General features: G+C 34.1%; 1 protein-coding gene across 1 annotated transcript; it reads right to left on the minus strand.

Annotated features, from left to right (window-relative positions):
• Positions 1-58: 58 nt before the first annotated feature.
• CLK1 (CDC like kinase 1) lies at positions 59-22,230 on the minus strand. The gene is made up of 13 exons (XM_065750953.1): positions 22,094-22,230; positions 21,639-21,796; positions 20,821-21,058; positions 19,669-19,759; positions 19,176-19,242; positions 17,457-17,573; positions 16,545-16,711; positions 16,339-16,433; positions 16,122-16,251; positions 15,718-15,800; positions 15,220-15,299; positions 458-548; positions 59-378 (listed from the first exon to the last, which is right to left on the minus strand). Exons 2-13 carry the CDS (start codon positions 21,794-21,796, stop codon positions 163-165), a joined length of 1,533 nt encoding a protein of 510 aa, XP_065607025.1. The 5' UTR covers positions 22,094-22,230; the 3' UTR covers positions 59-162.
• Positions 22,231-22,338: the final 108 nt, after the last annotated feature.

Here is a 22,338-nt window from a genome sequence, read left to right on the forward strand (position 1 = left end):
TAAAAAAAATAAAGAAGTATGGAGACTTTATTTGTAAGGAAATTATCAGTTTCATCTCTTTTTTTTCTTAAATAACTTTTATTTCAGCAGCTGCATTAAGTACCCAAAGAAGTCATAATACAAAATAGGACGTTTACAAAAACAACTGGACATAATAAACACTTAAAATCTTTTGTATTTCTTTGGTGGACTGATGCCGTCTGGCCTGGCCTGCTCTGCTACAGGAGACAGCTTCCTTTTCTCTTGTTTCAAGGGGAAGAAGAAAGGATGTTTTAGTGCTTCTTCAAGTGTAATACGTTTAGCTGGGTCATACTCCAACATTTTTTGAATGAGGTCAAAAAGATTCTCGTGGTCAGCATCTCTGCACGTCATGAATTCCTACAACACCACAAACCATGTTTTATTATCTTCTAATTACAGTTCCCCTCCCCAAGCCCTCTCCCTTCTCTCATTTTACCTTCAGCGGTTTACAGCGCCTTGCGACGTATCTGCCCGCAGAACTGTGCTCGTCCCAGTCCAGCTGGTCCTGATGGAAATACTTGCGCTTCCTTCAACAAACAGCACAACTTGTTATTAAAACCTGATTTGTCCCCGACCAAGTATTGTAATCAGTGTGCTTCCTCCCAATGAGAAATGATTCTAATCGTAATATATTATAACCTATAGAATATATAATTAATAACATATGTATAATCGTATATATACTTTTATATTAGGTTTCTTTCTGTTCTATTTATTTTTGTTTCTATTGTTTTCTCAGTTTTCCTTTCTGTTCTATTCCTTATTATTCGTAGCTTTTTTCTCTTCTCTAAACTTTTCTATTCTTTACTTGCTTTTCTATTTTCTATTAGCTTCTTTTTCGTTTTTTTGTTATCTTTCTTTTCCATTCTCTTCTATTCTTCACTTTCTTCACTATTCTTGCATTTCTTTTCCTCTCTTTTATATTCTATCCTAAGTTTTCTATTTTTAGTTTTCTCTTCTTAGTATTCTGTTCCTTTCAGTTCTGTAGTTTTCTATACCTAGTGTTCTCTATACCTCTGTTCTCTACTATGGTTTCCTTTTTGTTTTCTCAGTTTTGTTTTCTCTTAGTGTTCTGTACTTAGTTGCCTATATTTTCTGTTCTTAATAAAATTCTATTTTATTAATACCTTTTTTTTCTATTCTTCCCTTTCTTTTCTTTGCTTTCTATTCTTTTCTGTTCCTCGCTCTCTGTTCTATTCTTTTTTATTCCTCGACTCTCTTCTCTTTCTCTTCTCTTTCTATTCCTTACTCTATTCTTTCTCTTCTCTTTCTCTCTTCTTTCTATTCCTTACTCTATTCTTTTTTCTTCCCTCTTTTCCCCCCTTTCTTCCCTCTTTTCCCCCCTTTCTTCCCTCTTTTCCCCCCTTTCTTCCCTCTTTTCCCCCCTTTCTTCCCTCTTTTCCCCCCTTTCTTCCCTCTTTTCCCCCCTTTCTTCCCTCTTTTCCCCCCTTTCTTCCCTCTTTTCCCCCCTTTCTTCCCTCTTTTCCCCCCTTTCTTCCCTCTTTTCCCCCCTTTCTTCCCTCTTTTCCCCCCTTTCTTCCCTCTTTTCCCCCCTTTCTTCCCTCTTTTCCCCCCTTTCTTCCCTCTTTTCCCCCCTTTCTTCCCTCTTTTCCCCCCTTTCTTCCCTCTTTTCCCCCCTTTCTTCCCTCTTTTCCCCCCTTTCTTCCCTCTTTTCCCCCCTTTCTTCCCTCTTTTCCCCCCTTTCTTCCCTCTTTTCCCCCCTTTCTTCCCTCTTTTCCCCCCTTTCTTCCCTCTTTTCCCCCCTTTCTTCCCTCTTTTCCCCCCTTTCTTCCCTCTTTTCCCCCCTTTCTTCCCTCTTTTCCCCTCTCTCTTCCTTTCCCTTTTCTTTTCCCCTCTCTCTTCCTTTCCCTTTTCTTTTCCTCTCTCTTCCTTTCCCTTTTCTTTTCCTCTCTCTTCCTTTCCCTTTTCTTTTCCTCTCTCTTCCTTTCCCTTCCTTTTCCTCTCTCTTCCTTTCCCTTCCTTTTCCTCTCTTTTCTTTTCTTTTCCTCTCTTTTCTTTTCTTTTCCTCTCTTTTCTTTTCTTTTCTTTTTCTCTCTCTCCTTTTTTCTTTTCTTTTCTTTTTCTCTCTCTCCTTTTTTCTTTTCTTTTCTTTTTCTCTCTCTCCTTTTTTCTTTTCTTTTCTTTTTCTCTCTCTCCTTTTTTCTTTTCTTTTCTTTTTCTCTCTCTCCTTTTTTCTTTTCTTTTCTTTTTCTCTCTCTCCTTTTTTCTTTTCTTTTCTTTTTCTCTCTCTCCTTTTCTTTTCTTTTCTTTTTCTCTCTCTCCTTTTCTTTTCTTTTCTTTTTCTCTCTCTCCTTTTCTTTTCTTTTCTTTTTCTCTCTCTCCTTTTCTTTTCTTTCTTTTTCTCTCTCTCCTTTTCTTTTCTTTTCTTTTTCTCTCTCTCCTTTTCTTTTCTTTTCTTTTCTTTTTCTCTCTCTCCTTTTCTTTTCTTTTCTTTTCTTTTTCTCTCTCTCCTTTTCTTTTCTTTTCTTTTCTTTTTCTCTCTCTCCTTTTCTTTTCTTTTCTTTTCTTTTTCTCTCTCTCCTTTTCTTTTCTTTTTCTCTCTCTTCTTTTCTGTTCCTCTCCTTTTCTGTTCCTCCCTATTCTTTTCTTTTCCTCTCTATTCCTCTCTTTTACTATTTTCATTTGTTCTACTCTAGCATACATATTTTTCAATTATAGAATCGAACAAATTCAAATATAATGAAATAGAAGCATATCGAATGGAATAGACTACTATAAAAAAGACAGAATAAGATAGAATAGAAACAATAAAATACAATTAATGAAATAGAATACAATAGGACAGAATCAAAGAAAATAATAGAAGAATAAAATGAACAAAATAGGATATAATAAAGTCAAATAGAATAAAGAATAGAATCAAACAAAAAGTCGAAAAGGATGAATAAAATAGTATAGCATAGAATGGAGTAACAATAGAATAGCAGAAGAACAGAGTAGAGTAGAATAACAGTACAGTAGAATAGAATAGAATAAGGTAGAATAACAGAATAGAATAGCATAGAATAATAAAGAATAACATAGAATAGAATAACAAAGAATAGCATAGAATAGAATAGAATAACATAAAATAGATTAAAATAGAATAACAATAGAATACAATAGAATGATAAAGATTACAAAGAATAGATTAACATAGAATCATAAAGAATAGCATAGAATAGCATAGAATAGAATAGAATAACATAGAATAGCAAAGCATAGAATAATAAAGAATAACATAGAATAACACAGCATAGAATAACACAGAATAGAATACCATAGCACAGAATAACATAGAATAGAATAGAATAACAGAATAGCATAGCATAGAATAACATAAAATAGAATAAAATAGAATAACAGAATAGCATAGCATAGCATAGCATAGATTAAAACAGAATAACAGAATAGCACAGCATAGAATAACATAGAATAGCATAGCATAGAATAGCATAGCATAGAATAATAAAGAATAACACAGAATAGATTAACGTAGAATAGCATAAAATACTAAAGAATAACAGAATAGAATAGCATAGAATAGCATTTAATAATAAATAACATAGATTAACATAGAATAGCATAGAATAGAATAGCATAGCATAGAATAGAATAACAAAGAATAGAATAACATAGAATAGCATAGAATAATAAAGAATAACATAGAATAGAATAGCATAGCATAGAATAACATAGAATAGAATAGCATAGAATAGAATAGAATAACGTAAAATAGATTAAAATAGAATAACAGAATAGCATAGAATAGCATAGAATAATAAAGAATAACATAGAATAGCATAGCATAGAATAGCATAGAATAATGAAAAATAACATAGAATAGCATAGCATAAATATTATTTTATGCTATTCTATGCTATTCTATGTTAAAGAATAACATAGAATAGCATAGCACAGAATAACATAGAATAGCATAGAATAATAAAGAATAACATAGAATAGCATAGCATAGAATAACATAGAATAGCATAGCATAGAATAGCATAGCATAGAATAGAAAAACGTAAAATAGATTAAAATAGAATTACAGAATAGCATAGCATAGCATAGAATAGCATAGCATAGCATAGAATAGCATAGCATAAAATAGTATAGAATAGAATAGAATAACGTAGAATAGAATAACGTAAAATAGATTAAAACAGAATAACAGAATAGCATAGCATAAAATAACATAGAATAGCATAGAATAATAAAGAATAACATAGAATAGCATAGAATAATAAAGAATAACATAGAATAGCATAGAATAATAAAGAATAACATAGATTAGCACAGCATAGAATAACACAGAATAGAATAGCATAGCATAGAATAACATAGAATAGAATAACAGAATAGCATAGAATAGAAGAGAATAACATAGAATAGATTAAAATAGAATAACAGAAGAGCATAGCATAGGAGAGCATAGCATAGAGTAACACAGATTAAAACAGAATAACAATAGCATAGCATAGAATAACATAGAATAACGTAAAATAGATTAAAATAGAATAACAGAATAGCATAGCATAGCATAGAATAGCATAGAATAATAAAGAATAACAGAATAGAATAGCATAGAATAGCATTTAATAATAAATAACATAGAATAGAATAACATAAATAGCATAGAATAGAATAGAATAGCATAGCATAGAAAAGAATAACAGAATAGAATAACATAGAATAGCATAGAATAATAAAGAATAACATAGAATAGAATAGCATAGAATAACATAGAATAGCATAGCATAGAATAACATAGAATAGCATAGAATAATGAAGAATAACAGAGAATAGCATAGCATAGAATAACATAATAGAATAGAATAACAAAGAATAGAATAACATAGAATAGCATAGAATAATAAAGAATAACATAGAATAGCATAGCATAGAATAACACAAAATAGAATAGCATAGAATGATAAAGATTACAAAGATTAGATTAACATAGAATCATAAAGAATAGCATAGCATAGCATAGCATAATAAAGAATAACATAGAATAGATTAACGTAGAATAGCATAGAATAGCATTTAATAATAAATAACATAGAATAGATTAACATAAAATAGCATAGAATAGAATAGCATAGCATAGAATAGAATAACACAGAATAGAATAACATAGAATAGCACAGAATAATAAAGAATAACATAGAATAGAATAGCAAAGAATAGAATAACGTAAAATAGATTAAAATAGAATAACAGAATAGAATAGCATAGAATAGCATAGCATAGCAACATAGAATAGCATAGCATACAATAACATAGAATAGAATAGCATAGCATACAATAACATAGAATAGAATAGCATAGAATAATAAAGAATAAAGTAGAATAGATTGACAAAGCATAGCATAGAATAGAATAGGATAGAATAGCATAGAATAATAAAGAAAAAAATAGATTAGATTAATACAGTGTAACATAGAATAGAATAGCATGGAATAGCATAGAATAACATAGAATAGCAAAGAATAACATAGAATAGCATAGAATAATAAAGAATAGCATAGCATAGCATAGAATAGCAAAGAATAACATAGAATAGCATAGAATAGAATAACATAGAATAGAATAACGTAAAATTGATTAAAACAGAATAACAGAATAGCATAGCATAGAATAACATAGAATAGCATAGAATAATAAAGAATAACATAGAATAGCACAGCATAGAATAACATAGAATAGAATAGAATAACAGAACAGCATAGAATAGAATAGAATAACATAAAATAGATTAAAATAGAATAACAGAAAAGCATAGCATAGAATAGCATAGCATAGAATAGCATAGCATAGAATAGCATAGCATAGAATAGCATAGCATAGAATAGCATAGCATAGAATAGCATAGCATAGAATAGCATAGCATAGAATAGCATAGCATAGAATAGCATAGCATAGAATAGCATAGCATAGAATAGAATAGAATAACATAGAATAGAATAACATAGAATAAAATAGAATAACATAGAATAGAATAACATAGAATAAAATAGAATAACAGAATAGAATAACGTAAAATAGATTAAAACAGAATAACAGAATAGCATAGCATAGCATAGCATAGAATAACACAGAATAGCATAGAATAGAATAACAGAATAACATAGAATAACATAGAATAGCATAGAATAATAAAGAATAACAGAATAGAATAGCATAGAATAGCATTAAATAATAAATAAAATAGAATAGATTAACATAGAATAGCATAGAATAACATAGAATAGAATAGCATAGAATAGCATTAAATAATAAATAAAATAGAATAGATTAACATAGCATAGCATAGAATAACATAGAATAGAATAGCATAGAATAGAATAGCATAGAATAGAATAGCATAGAATAGAATAGCATAGAATAGAATAGCATAGAATAGAATAGCATAGAATAGAATAGCATAGCATAGAATAACATAGCATAGAATAACATAGAATAGAATAGCATAGCATAGAATAACATAGAATAGAATAGCATAGCATAGAATAACATAGAATAGAATAGCATAGCATAGAATAACATAGAATAGAATAGCATAGCATAGAATAACATAGAATAGAATAGCATAGCATAGAATAACATAGAATAGAATAGCATAGCATAGAATAACATAGCATAGAATAGCATAGCATAGAATAACATAGCATAGAATAGCATAGCATAGAATAACATAGCATAGAATAGCATAGCATAGAATAACATAGCATAGAATAGCATAGCATAGAATAACATAGCATAGAATAGCATAGCATAGAATAACATAGCATAGAATAGCATAGCATAGAATAACATAGCATAGAATAGCATAGCATAGAATAACATAGCATAGAAGAGCATAGCATAGAAGAGCATAGCATAGAAGAGCATAGCATAGAAGAGCATAGCATAGAATAACATAGCATAGAAGAGCATAGCATAGAAGAGCATAGCATAGAAGAGCATAGCATAGAAGAGCATAGCATAGAAGAGCATAGCATAGAAGAGCATAGCATAGATTAAAATAGAATAACAGAAGAGCATAGCATAGAAGAGCATAGCATAGATTAAAATAGAATAACAGAAGAGCATAGCATAGAAGAGCATAGCATAGAAGAGCATAGCATAGAAGAGCATAGCATAGAAGAGCATAGCATAGAAGAGCATAGCATAGAAGAGCATAGCATAGAAGAGCATAGCATAGAAGAGCATAGCATAGAAGAGCATAGCATAGAAGAGCATAGCATAGAAGAGCATAGCATAGAAGAGCATAGCATAGAAGAGCATAGCATAGAAGAGCATAGCATAGAAGAGCATAGCATAGAAGAGCATAGCATAGAAGAGCATAGCATAGAAGAGCATAGCATAGAAGAGCATAGCATAGAAGAGCATAGCATAGAAGAGCATAGCATAGAAGAGCATAGCATAGAAGAGCATAGCATAGAAGAGCATAGCATAGAAGAGCATAGCATAGAAGAGCATAGCATAGAAGAGCATAGCATAGAAGAGCATAGCATAGAAGAGCATAGCATAGAAGAGCATAGCATAGAAGAGCATAGCATAGAAGAGCATAGCATAGAAGAGCATAGCATAGAAGAGCATAGCATAGAAGAGCATAGCATAGAAGAGATTAAAATAGAATAACAGAATAGAATAGCATAGAATGATAAAGATTACAAAGAATAGATTAACATAGAATCATAAAAAATAGCACAGCATAGAATAGCACAGCATAGAATAGCATAAAACAGATTAAAATAGAATAACAGAATAGAATAGCATAGAATAGCATAGCATAGAATAGCATAAAACAGATTAAAATAGAATAACAGAATAGAATAGCATAGAATAGCATAGCATAGAATAGCATAGAATAATAAAGAATAACATAGATTTGCATAGCATAGAATAACATAGAATAATAAAGAATAACATAGATTTGCATAGCATAGAATAACATAGAATAGAATAGCATAGCATAGAATAGAATAGAATAGAATAGCATAGCATAGAATAGAATAGAATAACGTAAAATAGATTAAAATAGAATAGCAGAGCAGAGCACAGAAGAGCAGAGCAGAGCACAGAAGAGCATAAAATAGATTAAAATAGAATAACAAAATAGAATAGCATAGAATGATAAAGATTACAAAGAATAGATTAACAGAATCATAAAGAATCACATAGAATAGCATAGCATAGAATAGCATAGCATAGAATAATGAAAAATAATGATTAGATTAATATAGTGTAACATAGAATAGAATAGAATAGCATAGAATAGAATAAAACAGAATAATAAAGAATGACCTAGAATAGAATAACATAGAGTAGAATAGCATAGCATAGAATAACATAGAATAGAATAGAATAGCATAACATAGAACAGCATGGCATAGCATAGAATAACATAGAATAGCATAGCATAGAATAACATAGAATAATATAGAATAGAATAACAGAATAACGTAGAATAGAATAGCATAGAATACAATAGCATAGAATAATAAAGAATAAAGTAGAATAGGTTAACAAAGAATAGCATAGAATAGAATAGGATAGAATAGCATAGAATAATAAAAACATAGCATAGAATAGCATAGCATAGAATAACAAAGAATAACATAGAATAGATTAGCATAGCATAGCATAGCATAGCATAGCATAGCATAGCATAGCATAGCATAGCATAGCATAGCATAGCATAGCATAGCATAGCATAGCATAGAATATAATAACAGAATAACGTAGAATAGAATAGCATAGAATAGAATAGCATAGATTAATAAAGAATAAAGTAGAATAGGTTAACAAAGAATAGCATAGAATAGAATAGGATAGAATAGCATAGAATAATAAAAACATAGCATAGAATAGCATAGCATAGAATAACAAAGAATAACATAGAATAGCATAGCATAGAATAGCATAGAATAGCATAGAATAGAATAACATAAAACAGATTAAAATAGAATAACAGAATAGAATAGCATAGAATGATAAAGATTACAAAGAATAGATTAACATAGAATCATAAAGAATAGCATAGCATAGCATAATAAAGAAAACATAGTTTAGATTAATATAGTGTAACATAGAATAAAATAGCATAGAATAGAATAACATAGAATAATTTAGAATAGAATAACAGAATAACATAGAATAGAATAACATAGAATAGAATAGCATAGAATAATAAAGAATAAAATAGAATAGATTAACAAAGAATAACATAGAATAGAATAGGATAGAATACCATAGAATAATAAAAACATAGCATAGAATAGCATAGCATAGAATAATAAAGAATAACATAGAATAGATTAACGTAGAATAGCATAGAATAATAAAGAATAACAAAATAGCATAGCATAGAATAGCATAGCATAGAATAGCATCGAATAATAAAGAATAACACAGAATAGCATAGCATCGAATAACACAGAATAGCATAGCATCGAATAACACAGAATAGCATAGAATGATAAAGATTACAAAGAATATATTAACATAGAATCATAAAGAATAGCATGGCATGGCATAGATTAACATAGAATAACATAGGATAGAATATCATAGAATAGCATAGAATAGAATATCATAGAATAGCATAGAATAGATTATCATAGAATAGCATAGAATAGATTATCATAGAATAGCATAGAATAGATTATCATAGAATAGCATAGAATAGATTATCATAGAATAGCATAGAATAGAATAACATAGAATAGCATAGAATAGATTATCATAGAATAGCATAGAATAGAATAACATAGAATAGCATAGAATAGAATAACATAGAATAGCATAGAATAGAATAACATAGAATAATAAATAGTGACCTAGAATAGATACCATAGCATAGAATAGCAGAGCATAGAATAGCAGAGCATAGAATAGCAGAGCATAGAATAGCAGAGCATAGAATAGCAGAGCATAGAATAGCAGAGCATAGAATAGCAGAGCATAGAATAGCAGAGCATAGAATAGCAGAGCATAGAATAGCAGAGCATAGAATAGCAGAGCATAGAATAGCAGAGCATAGAATAGCAGAGCATAGAATAGCAGAGCATAGAATAGCAGAGCATAGAATAGCAGAGCATAGAATAGCAGAGCATAGAATAGCAGAGCATAGAATAGCAGAGCATAGAATAGCAGAGCATAGAATAGCAGAGCATAGAATAGCAGAGCATAGAATAGCAGAGCATAGAATAGCAGAGCATAGAATAGCAGAGCATAGAATAGCAGAGCATAATAAAAACATAGCATAGAATAGCAGAGCATAGAATAGAATAGGATAATAAAAACATAGCATAGAATAGCAGAGCATAGAATAGCATAGCATAGAATAGAATAGGATAATAAAAACATAGCATAGAATAGCATAGCATACAATAATAAACAATAACATAGAATAGATTAACGTAGAATAACATAGAATAACATAGCATAGAATAGCATTTAATAATAAATAACAGAATAGATTAACATAGAATAACAAAGAATAACATAGAATAGCATAGAAGAGAATAGCATAGAATAATATAGAATAACATAGAATAGCTCAGAATAGAATAACGTAGAATAATAAAGAAAAACATAGATTAGATTAATATAGTGTAACATAGAATAGAATAGCATAGATTAGAATAGCATAGAATAATAAAGAATAAAATAGAATAGATTAACAAAGAATAGCATAGAATAGTATAGCATAGGATAGAATAGCATAGAATAATAACATAGCATAGAATAATAAAGAATAAAATAGAATCGAGTAACAGAATAGCATAGCATAGCATAGAATCATAAAGAATAGCATAGAAATAACATAGAATAGAATAGCATAGAAATAACATAGAATAGAATAGCATAGAAATAACATAGAATAGAATAGCATAGAAATAACATAGAATAGAATAGCATAGAAATAACATAGAATAGCATGGCATAGAAAATAGCTTAACACAGGATAGCATGGCATAGAATAATAAAGCATGGCATAGAATAATAAAGAATAAAATTGAATAGATTAACAAAGATTAGCATAGCATAGAATAATAAAAATAATATAGAATAGATTAACATAGAATAACATAGAATAACAAAGAATAACATAGAATAGCATAGCATAGAATAACAGAATAGAATAGCATAGAATAATAGAGAATAACATAGAATATAATAGAATAACAGAATAACACAGTATAACATAGAATAGAAGAAAATAGAATAACAAAGAATAGCATAGAATAACATAGAATAATATGGAATAGAATAACATAGAATTGAATAGCATAGAATGACAAAGAATAACATTGAATAGAATAACACAGAATAGCATAGAATAGAATAACATAGGATAGAATAACATAGTATAGACTAACAGAATAACAAAGAATAAAATAGACTAAAAGAGAAGAGGGGGAAAGGGAAGGAGAGGGGAGAAGAAACAGAATCGAGCAGAATAACTGAACAGAACAAATAGAAGAGACGAACAGAACAGAACAGAACAGGGCAGAATAACATTGAATAGAATAACAGAATCAAATAGAACAGAATAACACAGAACAGAATCGAATAGAATAACAGAAACGAATCCAATAGAATAAAAGAATCAAGTAACATGGAATACCAGAGAATGGAATGACATAGATAAAACAGAGTGGAATAAAATAGAATAAAACAGAATACAATAGAATAACAGAATAGAATAACATAGAATCGAATAGAATGACATAGAATAGAACACAGAACAGAATCAAATCTAACTGAATAATATAGAATAGAATCGAATTGAATAGAATATGAGAATAGAATCAAATCGAGTAGGATAACATAGCACAGAATCGAATAGAATAACACAGAATCGAATTGAATAGAATCGAATAACAGAACTGAACAGAAAAACAGAATAGAATAACATAGAATAGAAAAACAATAGAATCGAATCAAATAACATAGAATAACAGAATCGAATAGAACAGAATCAAGTCCAATCAAACAGAATCGAATAAAACAGAATCACACAGAATCAAATAAAATAGAGTAAAATAAAATCAAATAGAATAAAACAATAGAATCGAATAACACAGAATAGAATAAAATCGAACGGAAAGAATAGAACAGAAAGAATAGAATAGAAATAATAAAAGAATAAAATAACACAGATAAACAGAGAATAACAGAATCGAAGAGAATAACACAGAATACAATAGTGTCGACTACAATAGAACAGACTAAAATAGAATCAAATAGAAGAATGGGATGGAACAGAACAGACCAGAACAGACCGGAACAGAAGAAAAGCACGGAATAACAGGATTGAATAGAACAACACAGAATACAATTGAATAGAATAACAGAATAGAAACAATTCAAATTGAATAAAATCAAGAATTAAAAAATTGAATAGAATAAAAGAATAGAACTAAATAGAACAGAATCGATTACAATCTAGAATAGAATCAAATTGAACAGAATAAAAGAATCGAATAACAGAATCGAATAGCAGAACAGAATCGAATATAATCAAGCTGAATAGAATATAATTGAGTAACAGAATAAAAATAGAATAGACTAGAATAGAATAGAGTAACATAGAATAGAAGGGAAAGAACAGAATAAAACTAAGAACAGAACAGAAATAGAATAATCAATTAGAATAGAATCAAATAGAATCGAATCAACTAGAAAAGAATAACATAGAATAACAGAACAGAATAACATAGAGAATTGAAAAGAATAACATAGCACAGAATCGAATAACATCGAATGGAATCAAATGCAACAGAATCTATTAGAATAAAATAGAACAGAATCGAATAAAAATGTATAGAATGTATAAAATAAAGAATAAATAGAATACAATCGAATCAAATCAAATTGAATAAAGTAGAATCGAACAGAATCGAATCGAACAGAATCGAATCGAACAGAATCGAATCGAACAGAATCGAATCGAACAGAATCGAATCGAACAGAATCGAATCGAACAGAATCGATTAGAATCTACTAAAATAGAATAGAATGAATAGAAAGGAATAGAACAGAATAGAGTAACAGAATAGAGTAACATAGAATAACAGAAGCGAATCGAAGCGAATCAAATCGGATAACATAGAATAACATAGCATAGAATCAAATCACACAGAATTGAATAGAATCAGATAGAATAAATTAGAATCAAATAGAATCGAATAACATAGAATAGAATCGAACAGCAGAATAGAACAGAATCGAATAACATAGAATTAAATAGGACAGAATAGAATCAAACAGAATAAAGAGAATAGAATCAAATAGAATAGAATAAATAAAATCAAGCAGAATCAAACAGCATAGAACCAAACAGAATACAATAGATTCGAATAGAAATAGAATAAAATAGAAAGAATACAATAAAATAGAATAGAATAGAATCGAAGAATCGAAGAGAATGGAATAGCATGGAACAGCACAGCATGGAATGGAATCAAATGGAATCAAGTAACAGAACAGAAATGAATAGAAAGAATAAAATAGAATAGAATGAATAAAATACATAGAATAAAACAGAATAGAATTGAACAAAATAGAATAAAATAATAGAATAGAATCTAATCAAATAGAATAAAATAGAACAGAACGAAGTAGAATAGAACAGAACAGGATAGAAATAATAAAACTGAATAAAATTAATAGAATAAAACAGAAAAGTATAAAACAGGATAGAATCAAATAGAATAAAATAGAATCGAACAAAACAGAAATAGAATTGAATAGAAAGAATAAAATAGAAGAGAAACAAAAACAAATAGAGAGAATAAAATAGAAGAGAATCAAACAAAAATGAATAGACAGAATAACACAGAACAGAATTACACAGAACAATAAAAGAGTAGAATAAAATAAAGCAGAACAGAATCAAATAGAACAGAATAGAATACAATACAATAAAATCAAATAGAAATAATAAAATACAATAAAATTGGACAGGAAAAAAATACAATAAAATTGAATAGAAAGAATGAAACAGAATGAAACAGAATAGCATCGAATAGCATCAATAGAAGAGAATAAAACAGGATAGAATCAGGACAGAATAAAATAGGATAGGATAAACAAAAGAAGAATCTAACAGAATCGTATGGAATAGAATAAAATAGAATTGAATCAAACAGAATAGGATAGGATAGGATGTAGGACAGGAGAATGATGGGACAGGACAGGAGATAGATGGGATGGGGATGGGACAGAAACAAATAGAAAAAGAACGGAATGGAATCGAAGAAAGTAGAACTGAATAGAATGAATGGAAAGAATCAAATTGAATAATCAAACGGAATATTCAAACTTATAATCAAATAGAATAAAACAGAATCGAATAAAGTAGAATCGAATAGAAGAGAATAGAATTGAATCAAATATAATAATCAAACAGAAGAGAATCGAATATAATAATGGAACGGAAGAGAATAAAATAATGGAATATAAAGAATAAAATAGAACAAAATAATACAACAGAATTGGACAGACAGAAAAGATTCGAATCCAACAGAAAAGAGCAGAATAATCCAGCAGAATAAAAATAACAGAATAAAATAGAATGTAATAATAGAATAGAAAGAATAGAATCGAATCCAACAGAATAAAATGGAATCGAATAATAGAATCAAATCCAATAGAATAGAAAAAATAATCGAAGAATAGAATCAAATAGAAAATAGAAAATAATAGAATAGAAAATAGAACAGAATGGAATCAAATAAAATAGAAAAAATGGAAAAATGGAATAGAATAGGATAAGAATAATAGAAATAATAAAATAGTATAGAATGGAATAATAGAATAGAAAGAATAGAATAATGGAATTGAATCAAATAGAATACAATAGAATAATCTAATCGAATAGAATGGAATAGAATAAAACCAAATGCAAGAGAATGGAAAAGAATAGAATCAAATCCAATAGAACAGAATAGAATAATAGAATAGAATCGAATAAAACAGACAAAATAGAATTGAATAAATAGACTAGAATAAAATAGAATCAAATCGAATAGAAATAATAATCGAATAGAAATAATAGAATAATCAAATAAAACAGAACAGAATCGAATCGAATATGAGAGAAATAGAACAGAATAGAATTTAATCATTGAATCGATACCTGCAAATACTGCACTGATAAATGACGCGTGTAATTACCTGGTTTTCTGTATCATGTGATTAGGCAAAGGTCCCAGTATTCGTTCCATCATTGCCAGGTGCTCCTTGCTGTCGTGAGTCTGAAGGAAAACGAACATCTCTCTCATCTTACTAAACTAAGTTACCATGATGCACACGCTAACCTGACCTGATTTCTGGACTGTACACTGCCAACAGTAATCAATCTCACATGAAGAAAGAAACAGATGCTGTAGTCATCTGCTTCCAGAAGTAACTCACATTAGATATTTTTTCCCCCCTCATAATCTTGCTCTGCCTTCTCTTTGCTCATAAATTCCACCTTTTAGTACTGCTATCAAAACACACACATTTGAGTGGTATCTGTTGTCTGCGAGATGAATCAACCTCTGTTATCCCTTCGGTGTGGAAATGCAGAGAAGTTTATCACAGTGTTTTGCAACCCCACCTCCCTCAAGGTTTTTCCCAAGTTGGAGTGCAGTTATCTATGTGCTGCATCTCCGAGGCTCAGATACCTACCGGAAATACTGTGAATCCAAGGTAGTATTCTATGAGAATACACCCAATGCTCCAAACGTCACAGGGCTGTGCCCATCCTAGTGCTGTGAAAAAATAACATTGAGAAAGCTCAAGGTTGGACCAGGCTACAATGAACAGTTCGTGCATTAGTACACACATTTCTGTAGCACAGTTCCAGATAGAAGGTAGCACAACTGTACAGCATACACTCCTCCAGGTAAAAGAGATCAGTGTGCCAGACTTCAGCAAGCTCATTACTGCTTTGAGAACAGGAAGCACTCCACCCAGACAGGCCCAGTTCTGAACAAGACCTTTTCCAGTTTTCCCATATGTGGTCATTGCTTACAGGTATCAGCACTGAACTGAAACCCCAGGTCTCTCAGACAAAAAGGGATTCCACTGACCTAAAATAACTTCAGGAGCTCTGTAATGTCTCGTAGACACCAAAGTGCTGTGATGCTCATCATCGTATGTTGCACTCCCAAAATCCACCACTTTGATGTCTGGATTTTTTAGTGTGCGCTCATCACGTTTCTGTAGTGAAACAAACACCACGAGATGCAAATGATGAAATAAACCCAGAAGGTCGTGGGGAAGAAGGGGATGATGACAGCAACTTACCAGTCTTGGGTTATACTCCTCTATATAATCAGACTGAACGAATAAAATATTTTCTGGTTTCAGATCTGTATGTGTCAGTTTGTTCAAATGTAAAACTGCAAGGTAACAAATACAGGTAAGTTAGCAAGGCCCGTGAAGAAAATTAATTAAACAAATTACAAAAAATAAAATAAAAAAAAAAACAATTACGCACAACATATACTTACAGTTCACAGATTTGCAAATCTGATACGCCATCTGTCTAATGTGGTCCAGTCTAAATGGCAAAAAGCCATTCTCTTTAATAAAGTCATAGGTACTGAGTCCCAGTAGCTCAAAAACAATGCAGACATGTCCGTGATGCTCAAACCACTCCAACATTCGGACACAGCGACTGCAGAAAGCAGGAAAATACACATTTCAACAGTGAGTTACACAGTGCTCATAGGTGCACAACACATGACGTGGACAGCTATGGGAAATAACCCTTCAGACACCCACTACTCCTCTGTACATAGCCCATCTGCTTCTAGCAGCAGAGCTTCAAAACAAACAGAAACCCTAACGAATGGTGGTTCAGGACATAAAGAACAACCAGACTGTTAACAGAAGGCAATGCCAAGCCAAAAACAACAAGAAGCCTGCTGGAAAACACTGTAAAAGAAACAAACAAATCTGGGAGAACTAAATTAAGCTTTTCCAAAACTTACAATGAGCATTACAGAGAAGACAGTGCTTCCATGTTGCTAGTCTGCCCACGCATTAATATATTTTTTGCTACAGCAGAATCCCAGGTCAGCTTCACAGGCCTGAGAAAGATCAGCTGAAAATCCAATCCAGAAGTTAACAGCTAGAGCCTGGGCGGGCCTGCACTGCAGGACAGCTGGTGCCCCTAGAGGAGCTGGGGTATAGCGGCGCATGGAGGAGAATGCAAGCACCCCTTACAAGAAACAGCACACGCCCTCCAGCTCTAGGTAAACTCAGATGACTTAGGAGGAAAAATACTCAAAAGCTATCATGTAGTCATTCTGAGTCTGTAATATTCAGTTTGCAGGTGGTGTTTGGTGCATTCCAGTTCTTTTTTTTCAATAACACTGGTACTATAGAAAGTGGAGCAATCAAAGAGACAAGGTACTTACTATGTATTGCTAGGATCTGATGCATTTAAATGTTCGAGTACTTGGACTTCTGAACGTGCTGCTTCAGAGTACCTATCCACATTTTTTACTATTTTCACAGCTACATGTCTACCTTCCCTGAAATAAATGGGTTAAACAGTCATTAGAAGTAGTTAAGTTTCAATTATTCCCTAATTGCCATACACTGTATAAAAAAAAATGTAACCTGTAAACCTTATCAGATAAAGCATTCTCAGAGATTGTTCTAAGTTGGAAGTAACTTTAAACTCCACCTGGTTCCAGCCCACTGCCCCAGGCAGGCTGCCACCCCCCACATGAAGCTGCCCAAGGCCCCAGCCTGGCCTTCAACACCTCCACAGCCTGTGCCACTGCCTCACCACACCCTCTGAGTAAATTATTTCTTCCTAATATAGCTTTCAGAAAATGAGAATACATGGGAAATAATCTAAAAGAGGCCTGGATAGTTTAGCACTTCTTCTATCAGATATAAGGAAAGCCAGAAAGTTGGCATTTCAGAGTCTTTTCCTGACGCATCAGGAAATGTACAACATTTAGGTTTGTTAGAATTAGGGCAGTGTGGTTATGCTTTGGTTGGACTTGATCTCTGAGGTCTTTTCCAGCCTGAGTGATTCTATGGTTCTATCATCTTTAATTTAAAGCCACTTCCCTACGTCCTGAGATTACTGGACCATATAAAGTCACTCACCTTCACGCTTAAAAGCTCCCTTCAAGAACTGGAAGTATATACTGACTTTTAATAATAACAAAGGTCCATACAGACACAAGCACAAGTAAAATCTAGCTGCTCTAGTTTCAAGTATACTCAATACCTGGTGTTTCAGTGCTATTCCTGACGAATGAACACCGGTTTACCTCCTGCTGCCACCTCCAGCAGCTCTGCACAACTGCTGCGATGGAGTACACATTCACATCTGAGAAGAGTACAGCCTCCTGCACCCAACTCTACCTCTCAACCGAAGGGGAAACTTAAATTCCAACTATACGTCAACAGTGATGTGAGATGAAAGAATAACCTGCTAGTAAGATCTAACTGCAGGAAGGGTTAAACTCCCTGGAAGCAAAAATACCAGGGACAAAATAACTTTGCCTAAGTAAATGAAGCTTTTCCTGCTTAAGTTTCCCAGGATTGTATCACAGCAACTGCAAAACACGAACACTAGGTGCTTCTTCTGGCGAGCGGAACTGGCACTGGGGCCCAAAATGAATGCTGGGCTGGGACAGCACGTGCCAACACTCACGAAGCAGGGCTGATCTGGGCATATTTAAAGAAGCAGCTCATGGCACATCTTTGGAGACTCTGCCCAATGCACTGCTCACTTACACCCTTTTATATTTTAAGCACAAGCGCGTGTTTGAATTCAACTCAAGGGGTACAGCAAAAACTCTCTAACAGCAAACAGTACATGCTCCAAAGAACATGCAAGAAACCTGCCCCAAGATGGAATTATAATGAACAAGTGGAGCAGTCTGATCTCCACTTCCAGCCTCAAAGCATCTGTAACTACCAGAGTTGTTATTAATGAATTAAAAAGAAAACAAAACAAAGAACCCTGAATGCATTACGTCCAAATGTTAATACAGAGTAACATATGAGCTAATAGGGATAGAATCAATAAAATCACTGAGCACTTCATGAACCACACTGTGATTCTATCACTGCAACAAACGACACGTTCTTAGGAAAAAAAACAGGCTTACGCTTTGTGATCGATGCATTCCACCACTTTTCCAAAAGCACCTTCACCCAAAGTAGCAACAATCTCATCTATAAAGAAAAGAACCATCAGCCCCAGAAGTCATACTGCTCAGCCGTTAAAAAATACAAGCAAATAAAAATAAAACAAACAGAAAAGGCTAAATGCTACCACTGAAGGTTATTCTAGACTGTGCTTCTTTAAAAGTAACTATGTTGAGAGATTATTATCAGACAACTCTCATCAAGTCACATTTACAGGTATCTCATTCTACCATATTACTATTTTGGGGAAAAAAAAGGGGGAGGGGGGGAGAGAGAAAGGAAAAAAGAAATACATTTAAGTTCTCCAGAAGAACATTAACCATCCCAACCCCTCCCCCCAAATAAAACAGAACAAAAGGAAAGAAAGAAAAGACTGCCACAGCCCCCTCACATAGTCATTTCTTTTAGCATAAGACATCTGAATGTTAATAAGTTTTGAAAAATATTCTATACATCTTGCACTTAGTACGTCTCCACTCTGACAGATCAGGTGACCCTCCTCATCATCCTCTACACTCCTGGATCTTTTCCTTCGATGACTCCTCTGGAACGGCACCAAGATGGTCCAGCCAATCAATAAACCCGAGTCAATTCAGGTCAGAATACGAAATTCATTCAGCGGGGAGATATTCGGGCATTCAGATACACGCCAGGCCACAAACGGTTGGCAGGAGCAATTTCAAATTCAGTCCCCGGAAATTCACAGGGCACATAGTTTATGTTACAGGAGAAAAACATGGCAAGGAACAGATTTTCAGATGAGATACTCAAAGTGGCAAGGCAATAAAAAAGTACAACATTGCTTTTTCTTTAAAAAGATTGGTTCACTGAATTTTCATTTAGGTTTTCAGTGCCCTCATTTCTTATAGCAAAAGGACTTAATAATTACATTATATAAAACAGCCTTGCGGCTAAATAAAAATACCTCTCTTAAGTAATCAAGTCATCACTGCTTTGAATATTGAATATTTGAATATTCAGTAACAGCTTTTCTTTATATTACAAAAATACCACGTCTTTACTTCAGGCTGTTTCAGCTAAAGATATTAAACTGTAAACCCTATCTTCAGCTTTTTCAACAGTTAAATATACAATAAAGGTAAGAAAAACCACCCTGCTAACTGGACAGTTACTGTACTCATCTCATTCTACAGATCTGAAACCTAAAGCAACTTACTTAATCATTACCAAAAAACATGTAAAAACCTGACATTATCTCCTTGTTATTTCAGTGATACGTATTCAAAAGCAAGTCTGAGAGACTGCATTTGGATTTCTGAGTAGGACAGAAGTAAGTATCTGATGTCATAATATGTTTTCCTGGACAAATACTCCAGCTGATAGTTTCTACTCATTAATGGCTCAAATTACAGCCAACTAACAAAAACCAAGACTATGTTCCACAGCTGTACAAGCGTAACTTCAAAGTATACGTTCTCACTACAGATTAAAAAAAAAAAAACAGAACACAAACAAACAAAAGAATCATCAATCAATAGGAACAAAAAGGCTCATCTATTCCCCAAACCCCCCCAATTACTGCTGCCCAGGTGGGAGCTTATCTCCCTAAGACACAAGCCCCTCAGTTACAACTGGACAAACCACCTGTGAGTGGCGGTGGTGGTGGTAGGCACTGTGCTGCATCCTGTACTGCCATCTGTAGCTGCCCTTCCTGCTGCGGCCCGAGGACCTGCTGCTGTGGTGGTGCTGGGCACTCTTGTCATGCTCACGGTGCCGCTGCCCGCTGTCACAGCCCTGTGTGTGCTCATTCCTGTACTCCTCCACGTAGCGCCTCCGCTCGTGGTGCTCCCGGTCATTTATGGATTTGGCTTCTGAACATTTACTAGAAGCAAAACGTAAACCCAACTGAAGTAATTCCGGCATCTTCACAGAGACACAGAGTAGTCTGAGTTGGAAGTGTCCCTTTAAGATCATGTAGTCCAAATGCCCCCGCATTGAACAGGGACACCTACAGCTCCATCAGGTGCTCAGAGCCCCCTCCAAGAACGGAGCAGCCACCTCTCTGGGCATGAGGTGGTCTCTCACCACCCTTAATGCAAAGTTTTTTCCTTATACCCAGTCTGTATCTCTTTTCCTTTAATTTGAGACCATTTCTCCTCATCCTATCACAACAGGCCCTGCTAAAGACTCCGCCCCCCTCCCTTCTTATATTCCCCCTTCGGGTAGGGAAAGGCCAATCTCAGGTCTTCCCGGAACCTCCTCAAGGCACAACAGCCCCAGCTCTCAGCCAGTCCTCGTAGGACAGATGTGACGTTCCATACCCTGGCCAGTTTGTTTTTCTGCTTAGGTTTCAGGACGTAAATCCTGAAATACTTCCACCGCTACGTTCCCTACGAAGGCCGTGCCGGAGCGGCCCAGCCCCACGCACGGGCCCACAGGTACCACACTGCAGCGGCCCTCACCTGCGAGGCCGCCTGGAGCTCTCCTTCCCGTAGCGCCTGCTCTCCTGGGCCCCGCTGGGCGATCTCCGCTTCCCCTGGCGCTCGCTGCCGCCGCGCCGCTGCTCCCAGCGCTCCTTCTCGCGCCACTCGGGCTGCCTGCTGTGCCTGGAGCTCACCATCTGCAACCCACGACACGTTCCGCTCTTTAAACCGCCCGCGCGCCCGGGGCACCCAGGCCTCCCCCACCACACGCAGCCCCCGCTCCCCCGGCCCGGCCTCCCCGCCGCGTGCCGCTTCGCCGCGGCGGCCGCCGCGGCCATTTTCTCAGCCGCGGGGCGGACCCACAACATGGCGGCCCGAGGAGATTGGAGCTGGGAGGCACCGAGCGGGGCCGCGCCGACGGAAAGACGGCGCTCCCCGCTCCCGCACCGCGTCCCTCAGTCCCACCGCCCGGCAGCGAGGCCCCGCTCCCGTACCTCAGCAGCCCGGGTTGTCGCCGCTCTCTCCGACAGCCGACTCTACCTCCTCCGGAGCCTCCGCTGCCGCCGCTTCTCGGCTCTCAGCCGCGACAAAATGGAGGCGCCGCGCAACCTTCTGGAGCGGGCGGCGCTCCCCCACTGCCCCGCCCACCGCCGCACCGCTGCGGGGCTGTCCTGCTTCCGTCACAGAAGCCAAACGCCGTCCGCTGGCAGAGGAATTTTCTCTGTCTGGAACGCTGCTT

The sequence above is a fragment of the Cyrtonyx montezumae genome, unplaced genomic scaffold, assembly GCF_038088225.1.
Source record: "Cyrtonyx montezumae isolate F1298 unplaced genomic scaffold, pur_monq_1.0 scaffold_7, whole genome shotgun sequence".
NCBI classification, from domain to species: domain Eukaryota; kingdom Metazoa; phylum Chordata; class Aves; order Galliformes; family Odontophoridae; genus Cyrtonyx; species Cyrtonyx montezumae.